General features: G+C 41.1%; 1 protein-coding gene across 4 annotated transcripts in view; it reads right to left on the reverse strand.

The window, feature by feature from the left end:
- Positions 1 to 21,800, reverse strand: part of LOC135252860 (3',5'-cyclic-AMP phosphodiesterase 4D-like) — a 91,561-nt gene extending 69,761 nt beyond the window's left edge. The window contains exons 1-3 of one of the 4 annotated variants that reach the window (XM_064331454.1): positions 21,670 to 21,800; positions 17,867 to 17,933; positions 8,123 to 8,337 (exon numbers count right to left, since the gene is read on the reverse strand). In XM_064331454.1, the coding sequence (XP_064187524.1) occupies positions 8,123 to 8,337; positions 17,867 to 17,887 (236 nt within the window). In that variant the 5' untranslated portion in view covers positions 17,888 to 17,933; positions 21,670 to 21,800. Of the gene's footprint in view, positions 1 to 4,944; positions 5,786 to 8,122; positions 8,338 to 17,866; positions 17,934 to 21,669 lie in introns of those variants that run through there. The other 3 variants (XM_064331457.1, XM_064331460.1, XM_064331456.1) reach the window with 3 other exon arrangements.
- Positions 21,801 to 22,127: the final 327 nt, after the last annotated feature.

Below are 22,127 nucleotides of genomic sequence, written 5' to 3' on the forward strand. Positions count from 1 at the left end.
CAAGTCATTAAATTGTTAGAAAAAAGGGTTGAGAAGGAACTGCTCCAGAAAACACAGAATTGTTTACTCCTGCTGTGGTTTGTCTACAGGGCTAATAATGGGGTAGAAGGTGTTACAGTGGCACTACTTAACTTTCTTTATAAGCATCTGGAGGGCTCTAAAACACATGCCAGACTTTTATTTATGAACATATCATCACCTTTTAATAAGATCCAGTTCCGCATTTTAGTATAAGGAATGACTGGCAATTTTAATTATATGTTGCCCAGTCTAATGCCCCGTTATGTCAAACTGTTTGTTTTTATTGATTCTGTCTCCACAACAACAACCCTCTGGGATAAAACAAAAAAAGATGAACTAGACTTCGACTTTTACAAAGTTAACATTTTGAGAGAACATTTTTGGCTGTCCTATCTTTAAGGCTAAATGAGCATTCTAAATTGGGATTTAATGTCATTACATATGCATGTAATAAGCTTTTTAGAACACTGCTGAGCATGATGGTCCAGTGAATGAAGCAAATAATGTCAGTGTGAAAATAACAGCTTGTGGAACTGTATATACAGTATGTTCTACAGTTTTAATTGCTGTAGATGTCTTCGGGACCCTTCAGACAAACCAATAGTAGATTAATCCCATCTCCAACCCATAATTCCCCTCTCCTTAATGTTTGAAGTAACTTGTATGAGGCTCTACTGAAGATAAGACCTGCTATCCATACGAAAGGGATGTTTTTTTTTCTTTCTTGAATGATGCTTTTCACACTTTAATGCGTCTTAATACATAGTGTATGGGGTTTGTTAAAATTCACTTAACACTGCAGGTCAATTAAACCGTGATCTAGGCCAAAAAGTAATAAGACGATTTGAGAACAAATAATCATGTGACATCCGAACATGGTGAGAAGAAAAAGTTCTGTGGAAGAAATTGTTTTTTTTTAGCGCCCAGATAACCCTTAAGTTTGTCATACTCCTAAATGCCACTGCCATGACTACGACCCATGAACTTTTGAAGGCTTATTTATCCCCGATTCTGGCAAGTCCAGATGATCCATTAGGATTCTGTCTAAGTAACGCTACCACTTTTCTACCCACTGGATTAAGCAGAAAGAATGGATTTTACGATTACATCACATCAACTGCAACTGCAAGTCCCCTTCCCTCTGTGTGAGATCTGGTGAGGAATCATGATGATCTAATTAAAATAAACCTGTAAATGTACCTATTTGCCATAGGTCCTGTTCTGCCCCATTGAACGCGGCGGTGAAAAACAGTTACTGACTGTTTCAACTGGGGCTCAATTATAGTCCTTTGATAGGACCTGCTGGGCCTGACCTGACTGGAGCATGGTTTGATAAAGAACTCTTCAATAAATCATTCAAGCCCCGCCGGGTATTTTAGAGACTTTTACCATGCATGCTGATGAGCACTAAGCAATCACTCCGCCTGAGGAGAGCAGGCGGGCCTCGGGAAAAACAGCCGCTGCTCTTTCAAGACGGGCAAAGGAAAACAGCTCTGTTGGTCGTGTCATTTGAAGTGGCATTTTATGCCCTGTTTCCCCCGCCTTCCAGTCAGTTTCCACCTGCAGCAGCGCTAAGACCCACTGTCTGTGCCCGAGGGAGCACTGAACCGGAGAGGTTTAGGACAGAGAGTGGGCGAGCCGTCATATGCCACAGCAGTACGCACAGCACAGGTGCATCTCTCCCGTCTGAAACACGATCGTGCCCCAAATCACAACTGTCCACCCAGCTAGCTACACTCTGAAATTATCAGCATTTAAGTAACAAGCTTTCAAGTACATGAACCACTTACTTAATTTAATCATTTTCATTATTGGCACAGAAATAATTACACCATAAACAATGGCAATGCGCCTAATTATGCCTGGTGATTGTACCTTGTAAGAATTTTGATATCAATGGTGGATAATTAAGTACTTTTCCATGTATGTGTTCCTTTTTCCCATAGGAAAAAATGGCAAATGCAATATATGCTCTTATACATATACGCATGCACACTCATGCACATACACACACACACACACACACACATTCCATATACCCGAACAATAGAACCTCCTGGAAGTTACCTCATTTTATTTGAACTTTCTAAACACAGGCTGGAGAGAGTCTAGACTTGTGGTAATCCACAAGATTCTCCAGGCCCACAGATCAGTACTAGCGTTACACATACATTTCCAGCGTAATCAGTTCCACCTCCACATGTGCTCGATAGTGAGGGACACGGGCTAACGTGAACACTGGGAAACTGTCGTTCCTCAAACAGGTGGGTTTCCAAAGCAATTCCATTGCAATCACAGTCTGCTCACGCTGTCCACGCTCATTTCAGCAAGAGGCAAGTCACACACTGGTGACAAAGGAATCCACTGGAGACATCTTCCCTTTCTTCTGGCTCATAGATCAAGATGACATAGCAGCACCGCCATACATAAAAAGTTCTATTTGCATGCAGCGTACAGAGATCTTCCGAAGCACCACAAGCTACACTCCACTGCCTTTCTACGCCTCTTTTATCAGAGTAAATTGGACATTTTTCTCCTCCTTTCTAAACCCAAACCTGATCTGAATGAAAGATGACAGGTGGCAACGGTTGTGTATTCTTATATTTACCCAGTACTACGGGAGGGAACTACTGATTGCAGTAAAGTAAGTACTGCTGGGTTTCGTAGGCGCTTACAGGATCTAATGCAGTGGCAACCTAAGGAACCTTAACTTATTTACAGGCATTACAAATGCATCTTTCAACAAGCCTGCAGTATGATCCCAAAAAACAATCAACCAAGAAATGGTTAACAGAACAAAAGATTTCTGTTTTGCACTGGCCATGCTAGTCACCAGCTTGATAACAGTCTGAATTTTGTGATTTGAATTAGGGGCCATTTCACAAGTGCAGACCAAAGGACCTGAAAGATCTCAAAAGATTCTTTATGAAAAAATGCGGGCTGTGAATATTTGTGACAATTATATTTAGCTGAACAAATTTTGAAATAAGGTGTCATTTTGGTTGATTCCACCAAATCATTATTAAAGTAGAATATTTCCCACAGATTAAAAAAACTGAAATATAGCTCAGTACTTTATTCGAAACAGTCTTTTTGGGCATGAATGATACAATAAATGAAGCAACAAAAATAACTCACAAGGTTCCCATTAGATCTGCATTTCAGGTTTTTTTTAAAAAACTGTACAGTGTATAATGAAGGACGTTTTCTTTTTCTCTCTCTTCCGATTTCAAAGCTCTGCAAGTCAGCATAAACTCCCACCAGCTTCTGTACTGCAGCCATTCACAAGGTGCTGCGGACGGAATTTTACCCACTCTGGTATTTATCTACCGTCATGGTGCCGATGTGTTCTGCTTGCATAGTTTCTTTTTTTTTGTACATTAACCAACAAGACCATAATCATTAACTAAATGCATTAGTTGCCCTCAAGCTTTCGGTCCAAGAGGCAGTGCATTCATCTCCCTACCTTGGCAGAGCATATTGAGTCATCCAGTGTGGGATATAAATGCCACGGGACGACAGAAAAGATATGTTTATAAATAAAAAAATTATTAAATAAAGGTGTCTGAAGTACAATGCTATGACTCACGTCTCTACTCCTACTTCCAGCACTCTGCTTCTCAGCTATTCAAATCTCAATGCCGAACAATCAGCTGCAACTTTTCCATGACAGATCTCTGTGGTGCTGTACATATTGCAGTGCATTAGTACGGCACCACAACCGGAGTGTTTCAGCCACAAACATCATGCCTGCTCTGAGCAATAAGGAGACACAGTCTGAGTGCTGGGGGAAAAGCTTTTCCCAAAGTTGGCTTGCAGTTTCCAGTTATAGCAAAAGTAAATAATATAGTATATATATATATATATATATATATATATATATATATATATATATATATATATATATATATATATATAAATACAGTATATTTGGATAGTTATCTAGATATCCAACTCATTTCAGTTCACAGTGCAATGTTGCTGCATTAAAACAGGGTGACTGAGTTACCCACAATGCTTGATAGCTAATGACATAACTATTTATAGTTCTTTATGTTTAGCTACAGTAGCGTTGATTGTATGAAAGGTGTGACATGATTCTGGCTGTTGAGAAACCTTGAATATGTTAGCAGCTCAGACTGAATATAAGGAACCCATATGTCACCACAAACAGCATGGGATTATATTGTCTCTTTGGGGGCTAGCAACAGAGAAAGCTCTAGATAGCCAGTCTTTTTTTGGCAGTTATGCTGCTTGTGATCTGTTAAAATAATGAACATAATCTCATGTAGTGTAAATATAAAAAGAAAAATAAATTTCTATTCTGCACTCACATCACCAGCATTCATGTCACCAATAAATTATTTGCTAAATAAAGACGAATACGATTTGCCTCCTGGAAAGTATCACAAATTATTCTCACTGAAGGTGTAGCTACAATAAGCACCATCAGCAAATTAAATACATTTCGTTTTTATTGTTATAGTTGAATTATATAATAAATATGATTTGATATGTGTTATCAGTATTCAATTTTTTTTTTTTTACTGTGATAATGAATTGTCATGTGATGGTATTGTACGCTAGCATTCTTTATACACTAACACATGTGAGTTACATTATAATGTATCCAAGTACTTAACACCGTCAGGTGACCCAATGCAATAACTTACAATCAACTAGTGCAACTCCACCGAGGGGATATGAAGTTCTGGTACAGATCTTCATTTGTACTGTTCACTTTGAGTACTTTCTGTAATCCTCAGTATGTTATTGGCTCGTGATCAAAAGTTTAACTTCATTCACATTTCCTAATTTACTTTTAAATCGTGGGGAATAAGGCAACAGACGGGTAGGCAAAATCAGCAATTAAGAGAAGAGGCTACATAAATGGCTAAATCGTCAAGACCGAATTGGTATTACCATTTGTGAAATGACGACGGCCAGGACATCCGAGGTTTTTTTAGCCCCGGACGGTGCTTTTCCATCGTTCTGCTGCAACATAAGTACCGTTCGGTGTCGGAGTGATAGCGCTGCTTGATCCGTATGTGAGTTCTGGGCTGCCGCCACAAATGTTTTGGAGGTTTGGCGAAACCAGCCCCTTCTCGGCTTAAAGCTGTGCAATCCATTCTTGGAAGTCGCTCAGTTCGTCTTGTTTTTTCCGATCTGGCTCACAGTCGCGGTAACAACGAAACCTACCAAACCGCTTCACTTTCCTTAAGGTTCTTTTTAAGGCAAAGGCGTTGAATCAGTCCAGCGGTATTTTCATGTAAACGTCTGACAGCTGAAGAACGCAATTATCTGCGAACTTTGAAAACAAACGGTGCTTTGTTTGGCGCACAGAGCTGTCCACGGAGACAGGTGCTGAAATGTGTAGGTCGTCGCTCGCTTCTCATCTACGCAGACCGGGGAAAGTTGTATTCAGTTGCCACGCCGAGAGGAAGATGATCTTTCTCGACGAGGAAAAATGACTCTGTGCTGGTCCGTTTTTTCGTTAAAATGTAACATCCGAATTCTAAACTAACACTGGCAAACACAGAACATCAGCCCACACATGGTGCAGTATTTTGCCCACACTTTCAGTTCCATCTCTTTAAATATTGTGTTCTAAAATTAACCAAAAGAGATCAGCAAGTTCAGTACAAATGTTTTGGATTTTAAAAAAAGAAAGAAAAATTACCGTCAAAATCCATAATGCGTGGCTACCAGCGAACGACTGCCGAATGAAAACACACCGTTCAGGTTTCGCAGCACTTCACACTGAAAGGCAGCGCTCTCCAGCATTTTAACAAGACGGAGTGGCCGCCTCATCCGCGTGCGTTATAAAGGCCAGCCAGCCGACCATTTTTTTCCACGATCACTCACTGCCGAGTAGCAGAGGAGACTTGCGATATTGATATTACATCATCGGAAGGGCGATAATTCTGCGAATTAATGTTAATCCAATTTTCTTCTGCAAGCTTGATATAGCTTGATTTGACAAGCAGGAAGCTGGAATAATTCAATTATCTCTTCAAAAAAAACTATAACTGTACAGTAATAGCTTTATTATAAATGCCTCAATTAAAATTGTATGTATATATAGATTTACTAATTAGTATGCCCTCTACAGTTGATTGATTGCGATCCTCATTAATTTTCATTTCTTCTCTGTCGTACATGTAGTATCTGCTATATCTAAAGCATTTGACGTTTTAGTTTAAATTTCAATAACATTTGAATAGAAAGAAAGAAAGAAATCAAAAAGACACCATGCAACAGTAGTAAGTCAGGTGATACGAAGTGAGAAGCTCCTAACATCACTGAGTGCAACTTGTGTGAACTATGAAATAATTTTAAACAGGAAACCTCCAAAAGTCTGTTTCTAACATGGTGGTAATTCAGGGATTGTGCTGCTGAAATATTTATTTCAATACCGGTAAATAAATGACTATCTCTCTCCCTCCTATTTGCAATCCTTCTGCATGTCACTGTGCCCTTTTGCTGGGTCTGCAGACAACATGAACTGTATCAGAGCATGTCCAGAGTGAGGGGTGCAGAGAGCGAGACAGGACCAGCTGAGCACCCCCCCCCTCCCCAGCGACCTTTAATCTCCTATATCATCCCCGGCCCTCCCTGGCATCACAGCCAACGCCTAATTAAGATTTGCCAGAAAATTCTTGGAGGAGAAGCGAGGGGGCGGGGGCAATGACACCTGGGCCTCCGGAACAGACGGCGTCCCTCAACTCCTGGCGATTTCGCTCCCGCTATGCGATGAACGCCTGCTTCCAGTCTCCCGCTCACAAATCAAGAGCGCGTGGCAACAAGGGAGTCTGAGAGCCACAGACAAAATAATGCAATCTGTGAACACGCAAACACACAATGAAGGACGCGACCTCTCGCAACCTACAGCTGAAAGAGAAATGTCAGCCGCCTTCAGATACGAGATCTTATTATAACCCTTTGTGGATAAATCAAACAGACAATACTGGTGTGGCTGTCCATATTCTGAATGGGGTAGTAAAAATCAATCCATTATAAATCCCATACCATCTCATCAGATATACTTTATCCTTGGATTGAGAGATTTACTTGGAGGTGAAAACATTTTTTAAATCATTGCTTGACTGGTGTGAAAAATACATTTTCATGTATGTTTGTTTCCTGTTTTTTTTTTGTTTGTTTTTTGTTTTTTGCAGAGTATGTAGTAAAAAAAAATTGTAATTTGGTAATTGGTTTCCAAAGGTTAATCTTTTATTTTGGCCTCACAACCTTATAATTCCACAGCTTTGACCAACAACACTTTGGCTTTGAATCTCTTCATTTACATTTACGGATATTTAAAAATATCCTGTATTTAAAAAACACAACGGACAAAACAGCATTGGTCTAATCAATTCTAGAGCTCATTACCCAATCTTTTTTACAATCATAAGTCTAGTCACACTTTCTGTAAATTAATTGTTTCTACAGTATTAGGTCCCCAAAGGATGATGTGTGGAATTTTAATTAGTGTGTCTGTTTTTGCCTGGAAACTCTCCATCGCGCGAGGCTCTCTGTTTACATATTAACACCTGGCAGAAGGCCCCAATGTAACCAGAGGCAGCCACACATCGCTAACAGCACACGGAGAAACACCGCGGATACAAATCGGGGGGGGGGGCAGGATAAGAAAGAAAAGGATGGGAGGGCAGGCGGGAGAAATGGGGGAGAAATGAGTCTCCTTATGGTAGGAGAAGAGAAGTGGTGAGAATAGCTGTCTTTACGGTACGTGAAAAGGAGCGAGTGAAATAGCTCTTCTTATGGTGCGCTAGCTAGTATGAAATCAACGGTCATTTCCAAGTAGAATCAGTAGGTGTATTCCAACATGTTAGTCTCACAAAGTGAAATCTGCAGTTGCTGAAAACTGCAACAGAAAATAAAATGAAGGCTGGTATTCCTAAAATTGGTCAACAGCATATTTAAAGAAAATAGCCAAAGTTAATATGTTTAAGTTAATGCTGGTCTTTTAGAAAATAAAGGTATAAAAAAGGTACAGACACCAAGCCCAAATGGTAAAACAGTGTTGTGGGAACAGACTCCCCTCATTGTAAAACAGAGGCACAGAGCATGGAGCATTTACCTGGCCTCTGGATGGGCATCTGTAATCTTGTCCAGGCTCCTTGCTGCCAGCCTGCACCGCGCCAGCTTGGATAAAGCCTCCAGATCAAGCACCTTCCTGCCATCCTGGACCGAGTGTCGGCGAGAGAGGGGTGGAAGGTGAATGGAGCCGGAGAACCTCCTTCGCACCGCGTAGCTGGGGTCCAGCAAACAGTGCTCCACCGAGTCTGGCCGTCTCTGGACCAAACAGGACACACAGACACACACACACACACACACACACACACACGCACGCACAAACATACACACACGCACACACATACACATAAACACACACACAAATGCATGCACACACACATACACACACACACAGACAAAACCATTTCAGTGTGACACACAAACGAAGCAAGAGTTCCGAAACACAATTTCCTGTCATATAATCCTTGTGCCAATATCCTTTTCAAATCACATTAAAAGGGATATTTGATATGTTACGGAAATGCTGTAATGCAACATGCACTTGTTACTTGCACTCTGATAAAGTACTAGAATCTCACAAATAATTGCTATAAAAACAGCATAATGACAGCATTTTTCTCTCTATCCATTGTTTATCAATACATCCAATAACAAACCAAACAGTTAAGAAGCTGAAAGAGAGGAAGTGTAGTTTAGCCCCATGAAGTCACCACACCACGAAAGACCTGAGTAATTAGGTGTCTCTTTTATTACAAGCATCTCTGTAGGAAGAAGTGGGGGGAAAGAAACGTGTCATCCAATTTAGGCAGTGCGAAATCAGAATGTTGTGAAAGATAACAGATATCCTGCATCCAGGCCTCGCCTGTGAACTCCAATTTAGAGGCAAGCGACAGACCCGGGACCCAGGGCTACGCTCGCTCCCTCCCTCCCTCTCCTTAAATGACAGCTTTCTGCCCGATTGGCCCCTGCGTCTGAGCGGACGCAGGGCCATCGATCCCGCCTGAGCGGACGCACCTGCGGCCCTCGTTGCTAACGGGCACCGCCGCGAGGCTCGTGCTGCGCGCGGGTCCTCCCAGGGCCCGCCGGTCCGCCGCCGAGGCGTCGGCCGGGACGCCCAACCTCTCCGGCAGCCCGCGGGCAGGCCGCCGCCGCTGCGTCCGGACGCGCGACCCGCTGCGATTCGATAAAGGGCCGGCGCGGCGCTCGGGCGCCACGGCGAGGCCGCTTTCCGAGCGAGGCCCGGCCGACGCTTCCATGGGAGGTTCGAGAAAAGAAAAAACAAACGTTTTGAATTTGAAGCCTCTTTGTAGCACGGCTAGCGCCTACTTCATCACGGCACAGCCTTCTCCAGCAGTCCCAGGCATGAAGCAGGCGCTCCGAGGCACCGAGGGCAGGCCTGAATGAGCCAGAGCCGGCTCCTACACCAGTAACTCTCATCAGAAAACACCAAACTTGAAAAGCACCACATGGCAAGTCCTGTCAGACAGTATTCGGACAGCACTCAGGGCCAAACCATACACCGAGTGACCTGATCTGCGGACACCAACTCTTCAGAGATTCTTACGTGCATTTATTTTATTGTTGAAGTCAATGACAGAATGCACACTGTTGTGCCCAAGAACACACGCACACGTACTGGCACAGACTCACGAAAGTCACCGGTCAGTCAACACCTGGTCCTCTGAACCACTCTGTTATTTTAAAACACACAATAAAAGTCCATCATTTTACTTTTTAAGATTCTTCAATTACATTTTTATGATTGGATACTGAACGCACCAATGCTTTTATCTCACACAATTTCATGGAGCGAGTTTTGTCGACAACAATAAAATCACCCTTGCTCAAGACGTGCGAGACGTTTTTCCGACGAGAATAGCAGCGGACCTGACAGCTCGTAGCTAACACAATCCGAAAGATACGATTTCTAGAGAAGATCTTTCAGGCGCTAGGTGAGGTGACTGTTTCAAACGCCACTGAATAGTGGCATTGCCATTATTTTCATGGCTCCCTCTGGATATTTGAGTATTTTCACATTTCATATTTCTGACAATCTGCATATCATTTGGTAATCTGGACTGAGAAAGAAAATCGATTAAAAAAATTCACTGATGTGAGATTTTATGCAATATTAGCTAGTATACAGTAGTTGTAGAGAAATGAATTTCTCTCAGACAGCTCATCAAGTTAAAACACAGCAGGTGCCGTGAGAACTGCTCATATTTTTAGTGCAATGGGCTAATATTACAGGGATGCTGCAAAGGAGGTTAGTCATCCTTTTGTTCCTCACTGTCAAGTAAGTTTTATAACACAGAATGAATGAATGAGTGAAAAGACGTGCCCAGGTCTGTGAAGCTCAGCGTAATTGGGCTCAGATCCATGGTGAATTTGAGCTGTGTTGCAGCCAGGAATATCACACAATTCTCATGAATTCAATTCATTCCATTTATCTACGAAACGAGAACAGAACATGGTAGTGTAACCCAAACACTACTGTAACAGACCTAGAGGCATACTATTAAGGGTGAGAAAAGGGAATTTGTATTTTATTTTTTTTTAAAACATGCAGAGTTTTCGTGTTTTGAATGGGAATTTAATTAAAACTCAAGGCTGCGGAGACTAAGGCGAATGACATTTACCGTATGAATGAGATATAAAGGTTTTGTTGAGCTGTGTTTTGGATTTGTAATGAAGAAGAAGAAGCTTTTTTCACAGGCTTAGTCATAGCAGAAAGCCCAGCCTGGAGAGCAACAGCCCACTCAGCCCCAAATGACCAAGACAAGCATCAAAAGTGGGGAGCGTGATGACAAGGCTGCCGCAATAAGCTTGCCAACGGTGGAAATGACAGGGTTAGGCTCGATGCAGTCAAAGAGAGCCAATGGCACAAAAGCATCCCCACATCAGAACAGAGTCAGCGAGTCTAGTGGAATGAACAGTTACCGCGGCAATGCCGTGCATGTTAAAGAAATGGCGTGAGTCAGTTAGCAAAGAAAGCACGCCCCGTCTGAAGGCTAAACCCTGGTGGAAAAGCTCCGTGGAAAAAGGCAGTGCTGATGATTACCGCTCAGAGAAAATTGCTCGTGTTCAATTCCATGTTTCAAGTTCCCTTTCTTTTTTAGAGGAGGGATTCCCAAACCTTTTCATCTCACGGACCATTAAAATAACTAGCCTGTGGCTGGAGGCCACCACATCAATAAGGCAGGTAATGTTTGATACCCTTTTTCCATCCACATGGAAGCATGTCTAAATAATGATGTACAATACTGAATCATTGCAACGATCACAATTATTAACATTTTATTTCAACCAACGTTTATGTTACAGTAAATGTCCTTTAATGAACATAATGAAAATAAACAAAAATGCACTTGAAAAGGATTTGCCTTTTTGGATAAAAGGATAAAAAGGAGGAGGACATCCCAGGATTCCTTCAAAGCCCCCTAACTGAGAAATCCTGGTGTAAGTATAATGAACACAACAAAGCATGGTTCTGTGATGGTTTTAAAAAGGAGACATCACTGCGTGCGACCCCTACAGCGTGCATTATGCAGGAACTAACAAGCTGACAGAAACGCATGCTGAAATGTGCATTGCTGAAATGAAAGCTGAGGCAATGTGTTTTTACCCTGTACAGCACAGCTAATCAGAAATCTCCTCCTGAACTCAGTCGTGTAGAATTATTTCAAGGCTAAGAAGAACAGTGATTCTGCCTGCAGACTGAATGAAGTGAGAATTAAGATTATTAGTTGGCAATCGCAGCCACCTGATTTAAATGCAATTTAAAAGAAGCTTAAGGACCACGCTGTAACCAAAGCACACATGCTGAGTAAGCCCTGGGATGGCTGCTCTATGGTAAAAGTCAGGGTAAACAGCACCACAACAGCACTTCCTGACTGGGTGCAGCTCCTATGAAACCATTTGTGGACCTAAAGATATAAACACATAATGTGCGGCATGCGTGGAATCCACACACTGTCAAAATCCATTTTTTATACATTTGGTTGTCTTCCAGGTCCGCAGCCCTTTTTTGGTGTATTTCTAAAACACCATCCATCGGGTCATTTCAGCTGGGTTGGGAGAATTTGTCACTGTCAGAATTTTCATCAAGCTGCAAACAGAAATAAATAGCACTACACAGTTTTGCTCAATAAAAACTACATCCAGGTTATTGCACCACACAAGAAATTCTTCAGACACAAATTTGAGTTTTGAATAAATTGAGCAGGATTGGTTAGTAAGCACCTGTACTATTACTATTAAAAATAATATACAAATAAATATAATAATAAAATAATCACATAGCTGTTCTATGCACTAAGTGTAGTAATACCGGCTCCATCCATCCTTTATCTATACCCGCTTATCCTGAGCAGGGTCGCGGGAGGTGCTAGAGACTATCCCAGCGTGCATTGGGCGAGAGGCAGGAATACACCCTGGACAGGCCACCAATCTACCGCAGGGCACACACCATTCACTCACACTCTCAAACCTATGGGCAATTTAGAGTCTCCAACTAGCCTACCTGCATGTCTTCGGACTGTGAAAGGAAACCGGAGTACCCGGAGGAAACCCACACGGGTAATACCAGTTATTTTTACTACTTATATTATGCTAAACTCATCAAAAAGCTATTCATTACACTACATTTATATAGTCAACACTACTGAAAATGCGCACTATACTCTGCCGATACTTTAGCCCTTTTCATCTGCCTTCATGTTCATATCTATAACTTCCCCAGCATATAACCTCTGAGCCCAGTCACAATGAACAGCATGCAGCACACTGATAATAGAGATGACATTTCCAGCTTTTGAGGAGCCTGAGAAATCAGTAGGGGCCATCACATTCAGGAACCTGACTGCACTGCAATGCACTGTGGCTCCCAGCCACAGCAAAGAGTCAGACAGCGAATTTACACATTTACACATGCTAAGTGACCATGCATTATATTTCAAATAGATTTGAATAAACATTTTCCATTAGGCCTTGATGACTAATAACATAAGTGCAGTCTTTTGTCAGTTGTTAATATGTTTCAGTTGAATACTGACAGAAAGGTAGCCTAAATATTAATGACAGTCAATAACCCAATAAACAATAGAGGAAAGTAAAATTCTTTTGTCACAGCATGCTAATACTGCAAAATCTAATCCCACAAGCAAAATAAATGTTTTTTATATGCAAATGAGGAAATGTTGCAATTCTGATTAGCATAATAAATCTGTGCAAATGGGAGAAAGGAGAAAGTGCAAGCAAACTATAATCTATGTCCCGGTAGTGCACGTCCTCATTGTACATTCTCTCTTCAGGTGTCTGTGAAAACACAAAGTTGACTCAATTATGCCTGATTATACGTTATTAAATGCACTCAAGCTGTGCAACATCCATTATCAGACAAGGCCTTCCTGACTGCCTTCAAACGTATCCATTTTTCTTCCTTTGTCTTTCTTTCAAAGCTCTTATATCTTTCTCTTTTTGAGTATGGCTCCAATTTGAGTTGTTTTCCTGCACTGCATTTAAAAATCATCAATGTCTGGCAAACACAGGACACGAAAGAACACCACAGACCTTTTTTTAAAAATCTAGAGTGCACAGTCCCCCATCCACCTCCAAGGCACTTTCCCGACAACCCACACTACTGATTTCTCAGAGTCAAGTGCTGTTCCAAAAGCGTTGCCTCTCAATCTCTATATTCAAAAATTGTATATTGTTGAGTGGTGAGTTCTTGGATGCTTTGCAAGTACTGCAAAACGCACACGTGCCAAATTAACAGCAAGTGGTGATCACAGTCATATGGCGCGTATAAAGCAAAGAAAGAGTCGATGCGGTCCCTCCCTCTCTATTGCTGCAGTAACAGTCTTAAGAAAAACAGAAGAAGGAAACCTGCAACAACATCACCTTACAAAAGCGCAGCCACGGGGAGGCATCTGTGCTGCTGTGCACTGCCGGCCTCTTCCTGGCCTTTGACTGCGCGCACGCTACGCAGCCGCGCGACGCAGGGAGCCAGAGCCGAGCTAGCCGCAGGGGCCTCGGGCGTGCCCGAGCCAGACCAGGCTCCCATCTGCCCTCCACACTGGAGCTCCGGCCTCTCGGCCCGCTGCCCTTCCCGCCAGTCCAACAAAGCGGATTTAGGGGCTCAATAAAACGCTGCTTCTTTATTACACCGCTGTTTGCTCGCCGCAGCTCACTGCACACCATGGCCAGGCGCCTCACAGCCTTGTAATTCAAAGGTAAACATTGTGCGGAAAGAGTTTAAATGAGAAGCATTCTTCAGAGGGTTGATATTTCGTGACAGTGCGCTATATTTTTTAAAGCCGTGAGCTGCCCATATTCTGGGCTCGTGACAGGCCGGTGAAGACGAATGCAAATTAAAAAGAGCAGAAAAATGAAACCAGGCATATCCATTTCTCACTCAGGTATTTCAGTTAAATAATACATTAGGTTCTCTTACATTTTTTAAAATGCAATTTAAAATATAGTTAGCTCTGCTGATGACATGATTTGGGTTGTTTTGGTGACAAAGTGCATCACAGACCGAGATTTGTTTTTAAATGAGTAGGCAAGATTTTTTATACATTAAAAATAAATGTGGTGATAACTTCCTGTTTTTTTTTCCCCCCGCAGTGTCAATTTGCACGTGCATGTTGACAACGCTACAGTAAGTCGCTAACACCTCTTCACGGCAGCAGGAAGACCTTTCACCAAATGTCACAGCCAGAGTAATTGACTCCATCAACTGCCAAATGAGCAACATCAATAAGGCTGTCGTCACGCTTCTGGCAGAGTCCTCATCAATGATGAATGCGAGATTATTACAGTAAATAATGACTCATGGGGAATTCTTAATCACATAAACTTTCAAACAATATCCTGCGGGGGGCAACCTAATCTATAGAAATCATACAAAATGTATTTGTTTGATTTTATTTCATTTGCAAAGGCTCTTACCCAAAAATTTGGCATTCTATCCATGTATGCAGCTAGATATATACAGAAGTAATTCAGGTTTCATACCTTGCAGAAGTGTCACATCTGAGATCTAAATCTGCAAACATCTGAGGTACATTTTGATTTTAAATATAAGAACTCACTAATCGCCTGATTCCAAAATTTATATCCATGGCATCCCCCATTCATGAAAAAATAAAAGACAATATTCGTTACATATTATTATTGTTGATGTTGTTGTAGTTGTTGTAGATGATGATGATTATGGTAATAATACTAATATTCATAATATTAATAATAATGATAAGAAGAATCATCACCATCATCATCATCGTAATTACCCTGTCAATATGCAGATCCCGTGATGTACGCTGCCCTTCTGGTGGAAGTGTAATGTTATCTCCCTGAGGGAAATAATGTTGATGGCACCCTGGGTGAGAGTGCACGGACCCCTGTGGTATTTCACCTCCTCAGATATGATAACAGGATTGATCACTCATGCATCAGAAATGCTCCGTACAGCCCTTTTTTCAGAATAATAATAAGACTGTGTGTTGCTTGTTTTAACGTATCTTAGTACAGTGCCATGTACGACAGTACACAATACCCACAGAAAGTATTCGCCCATGTTTACATCCGGTTGCCTTAGAACTTTAAATAATGACATGTATAATTATTAACTAAATAAATACAATGATAATGTATTTAAAATAAAACAATCAAAATGTCAACAATGTGCAACAGTCTTAAAATTAAAATTTTAATCAGAAATGGTTTTTTAACATTTATTTTGGCAGCAGTATTTACCATTTAGTAGGATTTTCCATGTCTTCGCTTGAGTACACGCTTTTTTTCTTCCTCACAGCCATTTTCCCTCTTCTCCCTCCCCAATTAGGAATCTCTCAAGCTACCATAGTGAGCATCAGCACCCGCGCAGCAGAGCCCTGCAGCCAGAGCCGGCACACTGCTCCGAGGCGCTCACCGGCAAGCCAGAGGCCCTTTTACTCCGTACACACAACACAAGAGGAGCCCCAGCACCAACAGAAATGAAGCTGCTGTTCTCACTGACGTGAACTGACGGCCCATGGCCACCGGCGCCTGACAAGTTGCAGCATTAACCCCAGGAACCGCGGGTTACCCGCCCTTCCTCTTTTGTCCCAGCACCGCAGACTTGTGGTCGTACTCGGCTGATGAAACTGCCGAGGCCCAGGCTCAAGGCTGCAACTACGGCGCCCAGCCCTCATTCACAATGAGCCCTCACTTCACCGACTAAACTACCTGGGAGCCACTCCGACGGCCATTTTGGATCAAACTCACTTTCCTTTCAAATCCGATCAATCACATCTCCAGTTTAGTTTAATTCCTACAAGATTATGGTGAGATGACAAACTAAAATACGCTCAACAGCCCGTTTGTCTTATTATGCTGTGCTTTAGGTCCCCTGTCCTCTATCTCTGGCTCTCGTAGTAAAAAAATATTTGTCAGATATGCACCGTTCAAATCACTTTCAAAGAACCCAGATCCATCAACCCACGGCTACTCTTTTTGCCTTGGAGCAAAAAAAAGTGTTTGTGGCTGTATTTCAGTGTAAGAGAGGTGGTATAGTTTGTAAAGCTGCATGCATAATAATTAATTAACTGCATAATTTTTCTTCCATGATGAGTATAATTATTCCAAAGACCAGAAGAATGACAAAAAAAACACCATCTGAGAGCTCTTATTCAGGAGACCTTGATTAGCTCTGCAAGAGCGGTTTACACAACATGCTATATTTACATGTCTATTCCATTTAATCATGATACTATAAAAATATGAGATTAGTGGAAATTAATGCAACTCCATTTGGTTAACCAGCCATGCCACAAGCCAAAATATTTACTATTGGAAGCAGAAGTGAACGTCTACACACAGGACATAACGCGTTGCAAAGTAACAAAATAGAAAGGCAAAAAGAGAAATTATTTACATTATCTTCCAAAGTAAAACACGCTGAAACAAGCCCATGTTGTGAGAAGAATCTTTTGAACAAGAATGCTTTTACTTTGATGGTTATTATCACAGTGTTTTCTGCAATACAGATTCTCTTTGCACATAAAGAAGAGTGAAAGGGACACCTAATCAAGACTGTGAAATCACCATAATCCATGGCTCCAAAAAATGAGTGCATTTTCCATACTGCATTCTCACTTTCGGTCAACAAGGTCATAAATCAATTAGGTCAATGAATGATGCACTGTTTATGAATTTAAGCATGCCGGAAAATCCCTAGAGGGTTATGCAACAAGATGTTGTATTTCTGGTTGAGTTTGCGTTCCCAAAAGAGCAAAATACAAGATAAGGGAAGAAATACAAGAAATTCATGAAATGAAGGCACTGGTAACATGCTACTCAAACTACACTTGTTAAGTAAACGATCACACAATTAGCTTAGCAACTGGTTCTCAAAATGATTCAATCCAACGTCACTGTTCTTGATTCAACAGAGGTAATGATTGTTCTTTCATAGTAATTAATCGTGGGACCATGCAGATTTTTTTTATTGACAAGCTTTGATTTAACCTCCTGTGGCGCATTTCGGGGGGTTGCAGTGCCAAGTCACGTGTAAGGAATTTACAAAAGCACAGATAAGAGTTTATGACAGGACATCTTACACGCCCACCCACAATTACACACATACTTAGCAAAGGCATTTGACTGAGATAGCAGAGCATTAACGCAAGGAGTTTTAGTGCTTGACGCATAAGGGATAATTATTTCAGTGTGACGCAGAGAGTTCAGCTATCTCATATGCTTTCATCAGAGATAAAGAGAGACAAAAAAACTTTTATCTTCTTACCTCTGCTGCTAAGAAAGACATCGAAGCAAAACACTTTTCTTCTCTATCACCAGTCTGTCAAGAGGCCCTGCTGAAACAGATGCAAATCAGACAAGTCCAGTTTAAAGCCCTAATTATTATTTCTCTTTTAAAGACATGATAATGTTGCTAAAGCACTAAATTCATCAACAGAACAGAAACATGGCACCATAATACCTAGTTTCTTCTGAGGGTCTTCCTCCGTGCTCTGTCACAACTGAACAAGGCCTATCCAACTTCGCCTACGTGTTCTTACCATTCACAGCTCTGTCTTGCTTTTTAAGCACAGTGTGCTATGTCTGCTACGTGTATGTGTATCTTTGTTAGACTACTATGTGCATGGTCAAATGTTTACTCTCCCTTAGTTGGGAGTGCAGGGCTCCTGCCCTTCCCAAACAGTTCTCTGCTTTCTGGAAATAGAGACGTGTACACTGCAAACCCTGATGCCAGAGGTGGTTAGGGTGTGCATCAAAAATGCTGCGAACAACAAAAAACAGGATCGGCCCATTTATTTTGACAATTAAACCATTCTCTCCATGTAACGGAAATTAAAACATGGGCAAATGCAACTTTCAAAGCACTTACCAAATTAATTAATCAAGAATGACCTTAAAAGCTTTGTCCCTCATGCCACACTAAAAGCAGCAAAATGACTGTCTCTCAAACATTAACTTCACTGCCCCCCTTTTCACTTTCATTTTCTGGAACTATTAACCCCAGCTATGCTTCTATGGTGTTGCCATAAAGAGTCTACTTTGAAGTGTGCTACAAAATGATGTACACAAATGTCAACGTACCCCTATGATATGCGCTAGGCCACTAATTATTTATAGTGTAAACCTACATGTGAAAGAATTTTGATAGAAGCAAAGTACACTTTGAAGAAGTGCTAATAAACCCCATTTTCGTCCCATACTGTAGCCTTGCTTAGGCTCGATGATTATTGCCTACATTTAAAAAAAGCTACAGAAACGTGCTTGTGTCTGTGTACCAACGCCATTGTATGTGACAGGTTTCTGTGCAATATTTCTGCTTGCCGTCAGAAGCAAAGGTGCAGCCTAACCCGCATATCAATTACCAGCTTTGGACAGAAGTGCCCATGGGCTAGAGACATTGCGCATTTGGGCATGGCAGTGCAGTAAATATTTGCAGATCAGACAAATGTTACAGAGTTTACATACTTTGTTGATAAGAAATAGGAGCTGAAATCTCTAGGTTTGTTGGAGAAGTACACCATCTAGAGGAAACCAGTGGTATTCCTGCTGGTCAGAAAAAGTACAGGTCCCCAACCCTGGTCCTGGAGAGCTACATGGTCTGCTGGTTTTTGTTTTCACCTTAAAATCAGCACCCAATTGAGACCCAAGACACCAGGTGAGTTGAGTTAACTGTGTAATCAACTGCTCTAATTGATTCATGAAGTGCAGAGTCACTATGAAAACCAGCAGACCCTGTAGCTCTCCAGGACCAGGGTTGGAGACCACTGGTATAGACTATGTTGTTATCCACCTAGTCTAAACAGTACAAACGTCTGTTTCCTTACTCTTATGTCCATAAAAGACCGAACAGTGCATAGCAACCAACTGTGGAAAGATTCTAGTTCCTGAGTAGATTATTGTTCATTAGATGTTAAATTTACCTGACACAGACGCAGACACACTTGGGGATTACATGGAGTATGAATGCTGCTCTGCATTAGCCTTTACTTGACAGAGAGAATATAGGCCTACTTGCTTGGCCTCATACACAATGTGGCATGACTTGGCAGTATAAATAATGCAGCATAACTCTTACGGGGAAGTAAAACAAAACAAACGAAAAATATATGTATAAACCATTCTAAAATCCTTGCTCTCTGAAGGCTTAAAAATGTCAAATTACTGACATTGCATAATGTTCTCAGAAATTGTACAGCAATCATTGGAAACACTCCCCCATCATTCTCTCTAACAAAACCACATCACATTACAGAAAGAGGCCTGAGAGAGCAATGGTGAAACATATTTTGTGAAACCAATGCTAAGAAACATACCATATGCTAGTGTCACAGTTAAAAGTCCACTTTTATGATGCTAAAGGTACATATTTTCAGTTAATCATTTAACATAATGCCTAAGTTACACGGTAGCATTTTCCTTGATGTTTTAACTGATTGTTGTTGAAGTAAAGAACAGGACAACAGATTTCCTAATAAAGTCATGCTGTTTAACCTCAGCCAATGAGGAAGGACACACCTATTCCAGTAGCAGCAACTGTGGTTCTATGGTAATTTACCCAGTGTCCTCAGTTTGAATGGTCACTGAGATGCAGTGACATCAGTTCACATTCAAGGTTGGTTGGTTTCAATTAGGTTTATTCAAATATCTGAATAACAAATCATTGATGGGAGAAGTCAATCTTGTGCCAGAGAAGTTTTACAATCATAAAGACACCATGATTCCCTTACAAATGTTATGAACAAAAGAGTTTGGCAAAAGGGACATTCCCCACCACGTGTAGAAATCTGGAGTCTGCAGTCCCTGGTTAACATTTGTGTGGATGCCAAAAAAAGCAAATAAGTGACAGGTTTGATTCCATATTTAAATCTCTTCCTTTGTGCAGGGGGTTTGGCAGTTTCTTCAAAGGAGATGAGACTTTTATTCACATTGTATTTTTGTACATGTTGCACTTACTCCTTATTGTAGCACAAATACATTGAAGGGTTTGCTATCAGATATAGCCTAAGACTTATTCAAGCAAAACACACAAAACTGCTTTCTCTGCAACTTTGTGTTCAGCTTACTGGAGCTACAATCAATTACAATACTTTTATTTCTCTCTTGCCCTCAAAAACAAACAAGTCAGGTATTCCATTGCGGGGAAAATGAAGCAGTGAGAAAAATACTGAATGACTCTCCATATTGTGTAAAATTTAGGCAAGCTAAATACTGATGCTGTCAACGCATTGTAAACAGAACAGAGATACGCCAGGACACCGCAGTACACTGAATTGCCTCAGCAAAAATATCCAGCTGTATAAATGGCTTGAATATAAATAAATAAATAAGTAAATAAGTAAATAAATAAATAAATAAATGGCAACTGAACTGTTGAAGGCTCCAGGTAGGCTATATCGTCTCCCACATCAGATACCACATTTACAAAGTGGAATGGAATTTGCCACTTAGTGTCAATTAAGCCAGCATCCTCACTAATTATGTAATGCTTGTTTAAATCCAGGCATATTTTTATTTGTGAACGTAGTTGTGGCATATTCTGCTCACTAGTCTCAAAGTTTTAATGCATTTTAGTAACCTATATAGTAGACTAACCTTACCAACGATACAAAACAGTTCGTCATCATTTTCCTTCATTAAGTACATATTTTTGCATGGTTGTAACATTTGTAATTTGCCTCATAAATAGTAACGTGCAAGTTAAACACTCAGGCTTTCGTGTTAGTTAGTAATAAAGCTGGTAGTGTAGGGCTGTGTCTATTTAATAAGAAATGTCATAGCTAAGCTGCTGTTAGCCAATACCTGAGGCACTCGAGGTTCAACTAATGTGCCAGAAACCTCCACTTTCTATAATGCGGTCACGGCACATCGTTTCTAAACAAAATATAGCTAATACACTGTAACTTGCACTTAAACAACGTTCCAAAAACAATAAACTATACGTTGGTTGGGTATCGGCAATATTTTCCCTCCAATTTGAAAAAAAATTCTGCCAACTTCACAGCAGGTATAAGAGAACGTGAGAGTAATATCGGAATATGCTTTCTGTTTTCTATTAAAACGCAGTCTTACCAGTAGTTTCTGCCTCTTCGTCGGTTCCGTTAAGATCTTGTTCAGTTTTCCCCGCTGTGGACTAATGCCACTGTGAAATTAAAAGTTATAGTAAAGAACCTATGCCTGTCCGGAATGCCACTTCAGACTTCAAACTCTGACCCACGCGAATTTCGTTGAGTGACGCTAATCTGGTCACGTGCCATCGTTGGTCTTTAGATGTCAACATTGTAAATGTGCACATGAAGGGGCCGCGCCTTCCCGCGGGGTAGTGTAAAAGAGTGCGTGAGGAATGACTCTTTTCAGGATTCCATGGCAACTTCTGTTATTCTTAATGATTAAATTCGGTCTCTCACATTGTTTATCTGGCATTTTTTAGAGGACATCCAGACACCATATGTATCAACCCATAGACCAGTATAGCATCCTTGTGCTCCCCTGATGTAGTATGTTTGAGTTTGAATAAGAAAAGCAATTTC

The sequence above is a fragment of the Anguilla rostrata genome, chromosome 4, assembly GCF_018555375.3.
Source record: "Anguilla rostrata isolate EN2019 chromosome 4, ASM1855537v3, whole genome shotgun sequence".
NCBI lineage: Eukaryota > Metazoa > Chordata > Actinopteri > Anguilliformes > Anguillidae > Anguilla > Anguilla rostrata.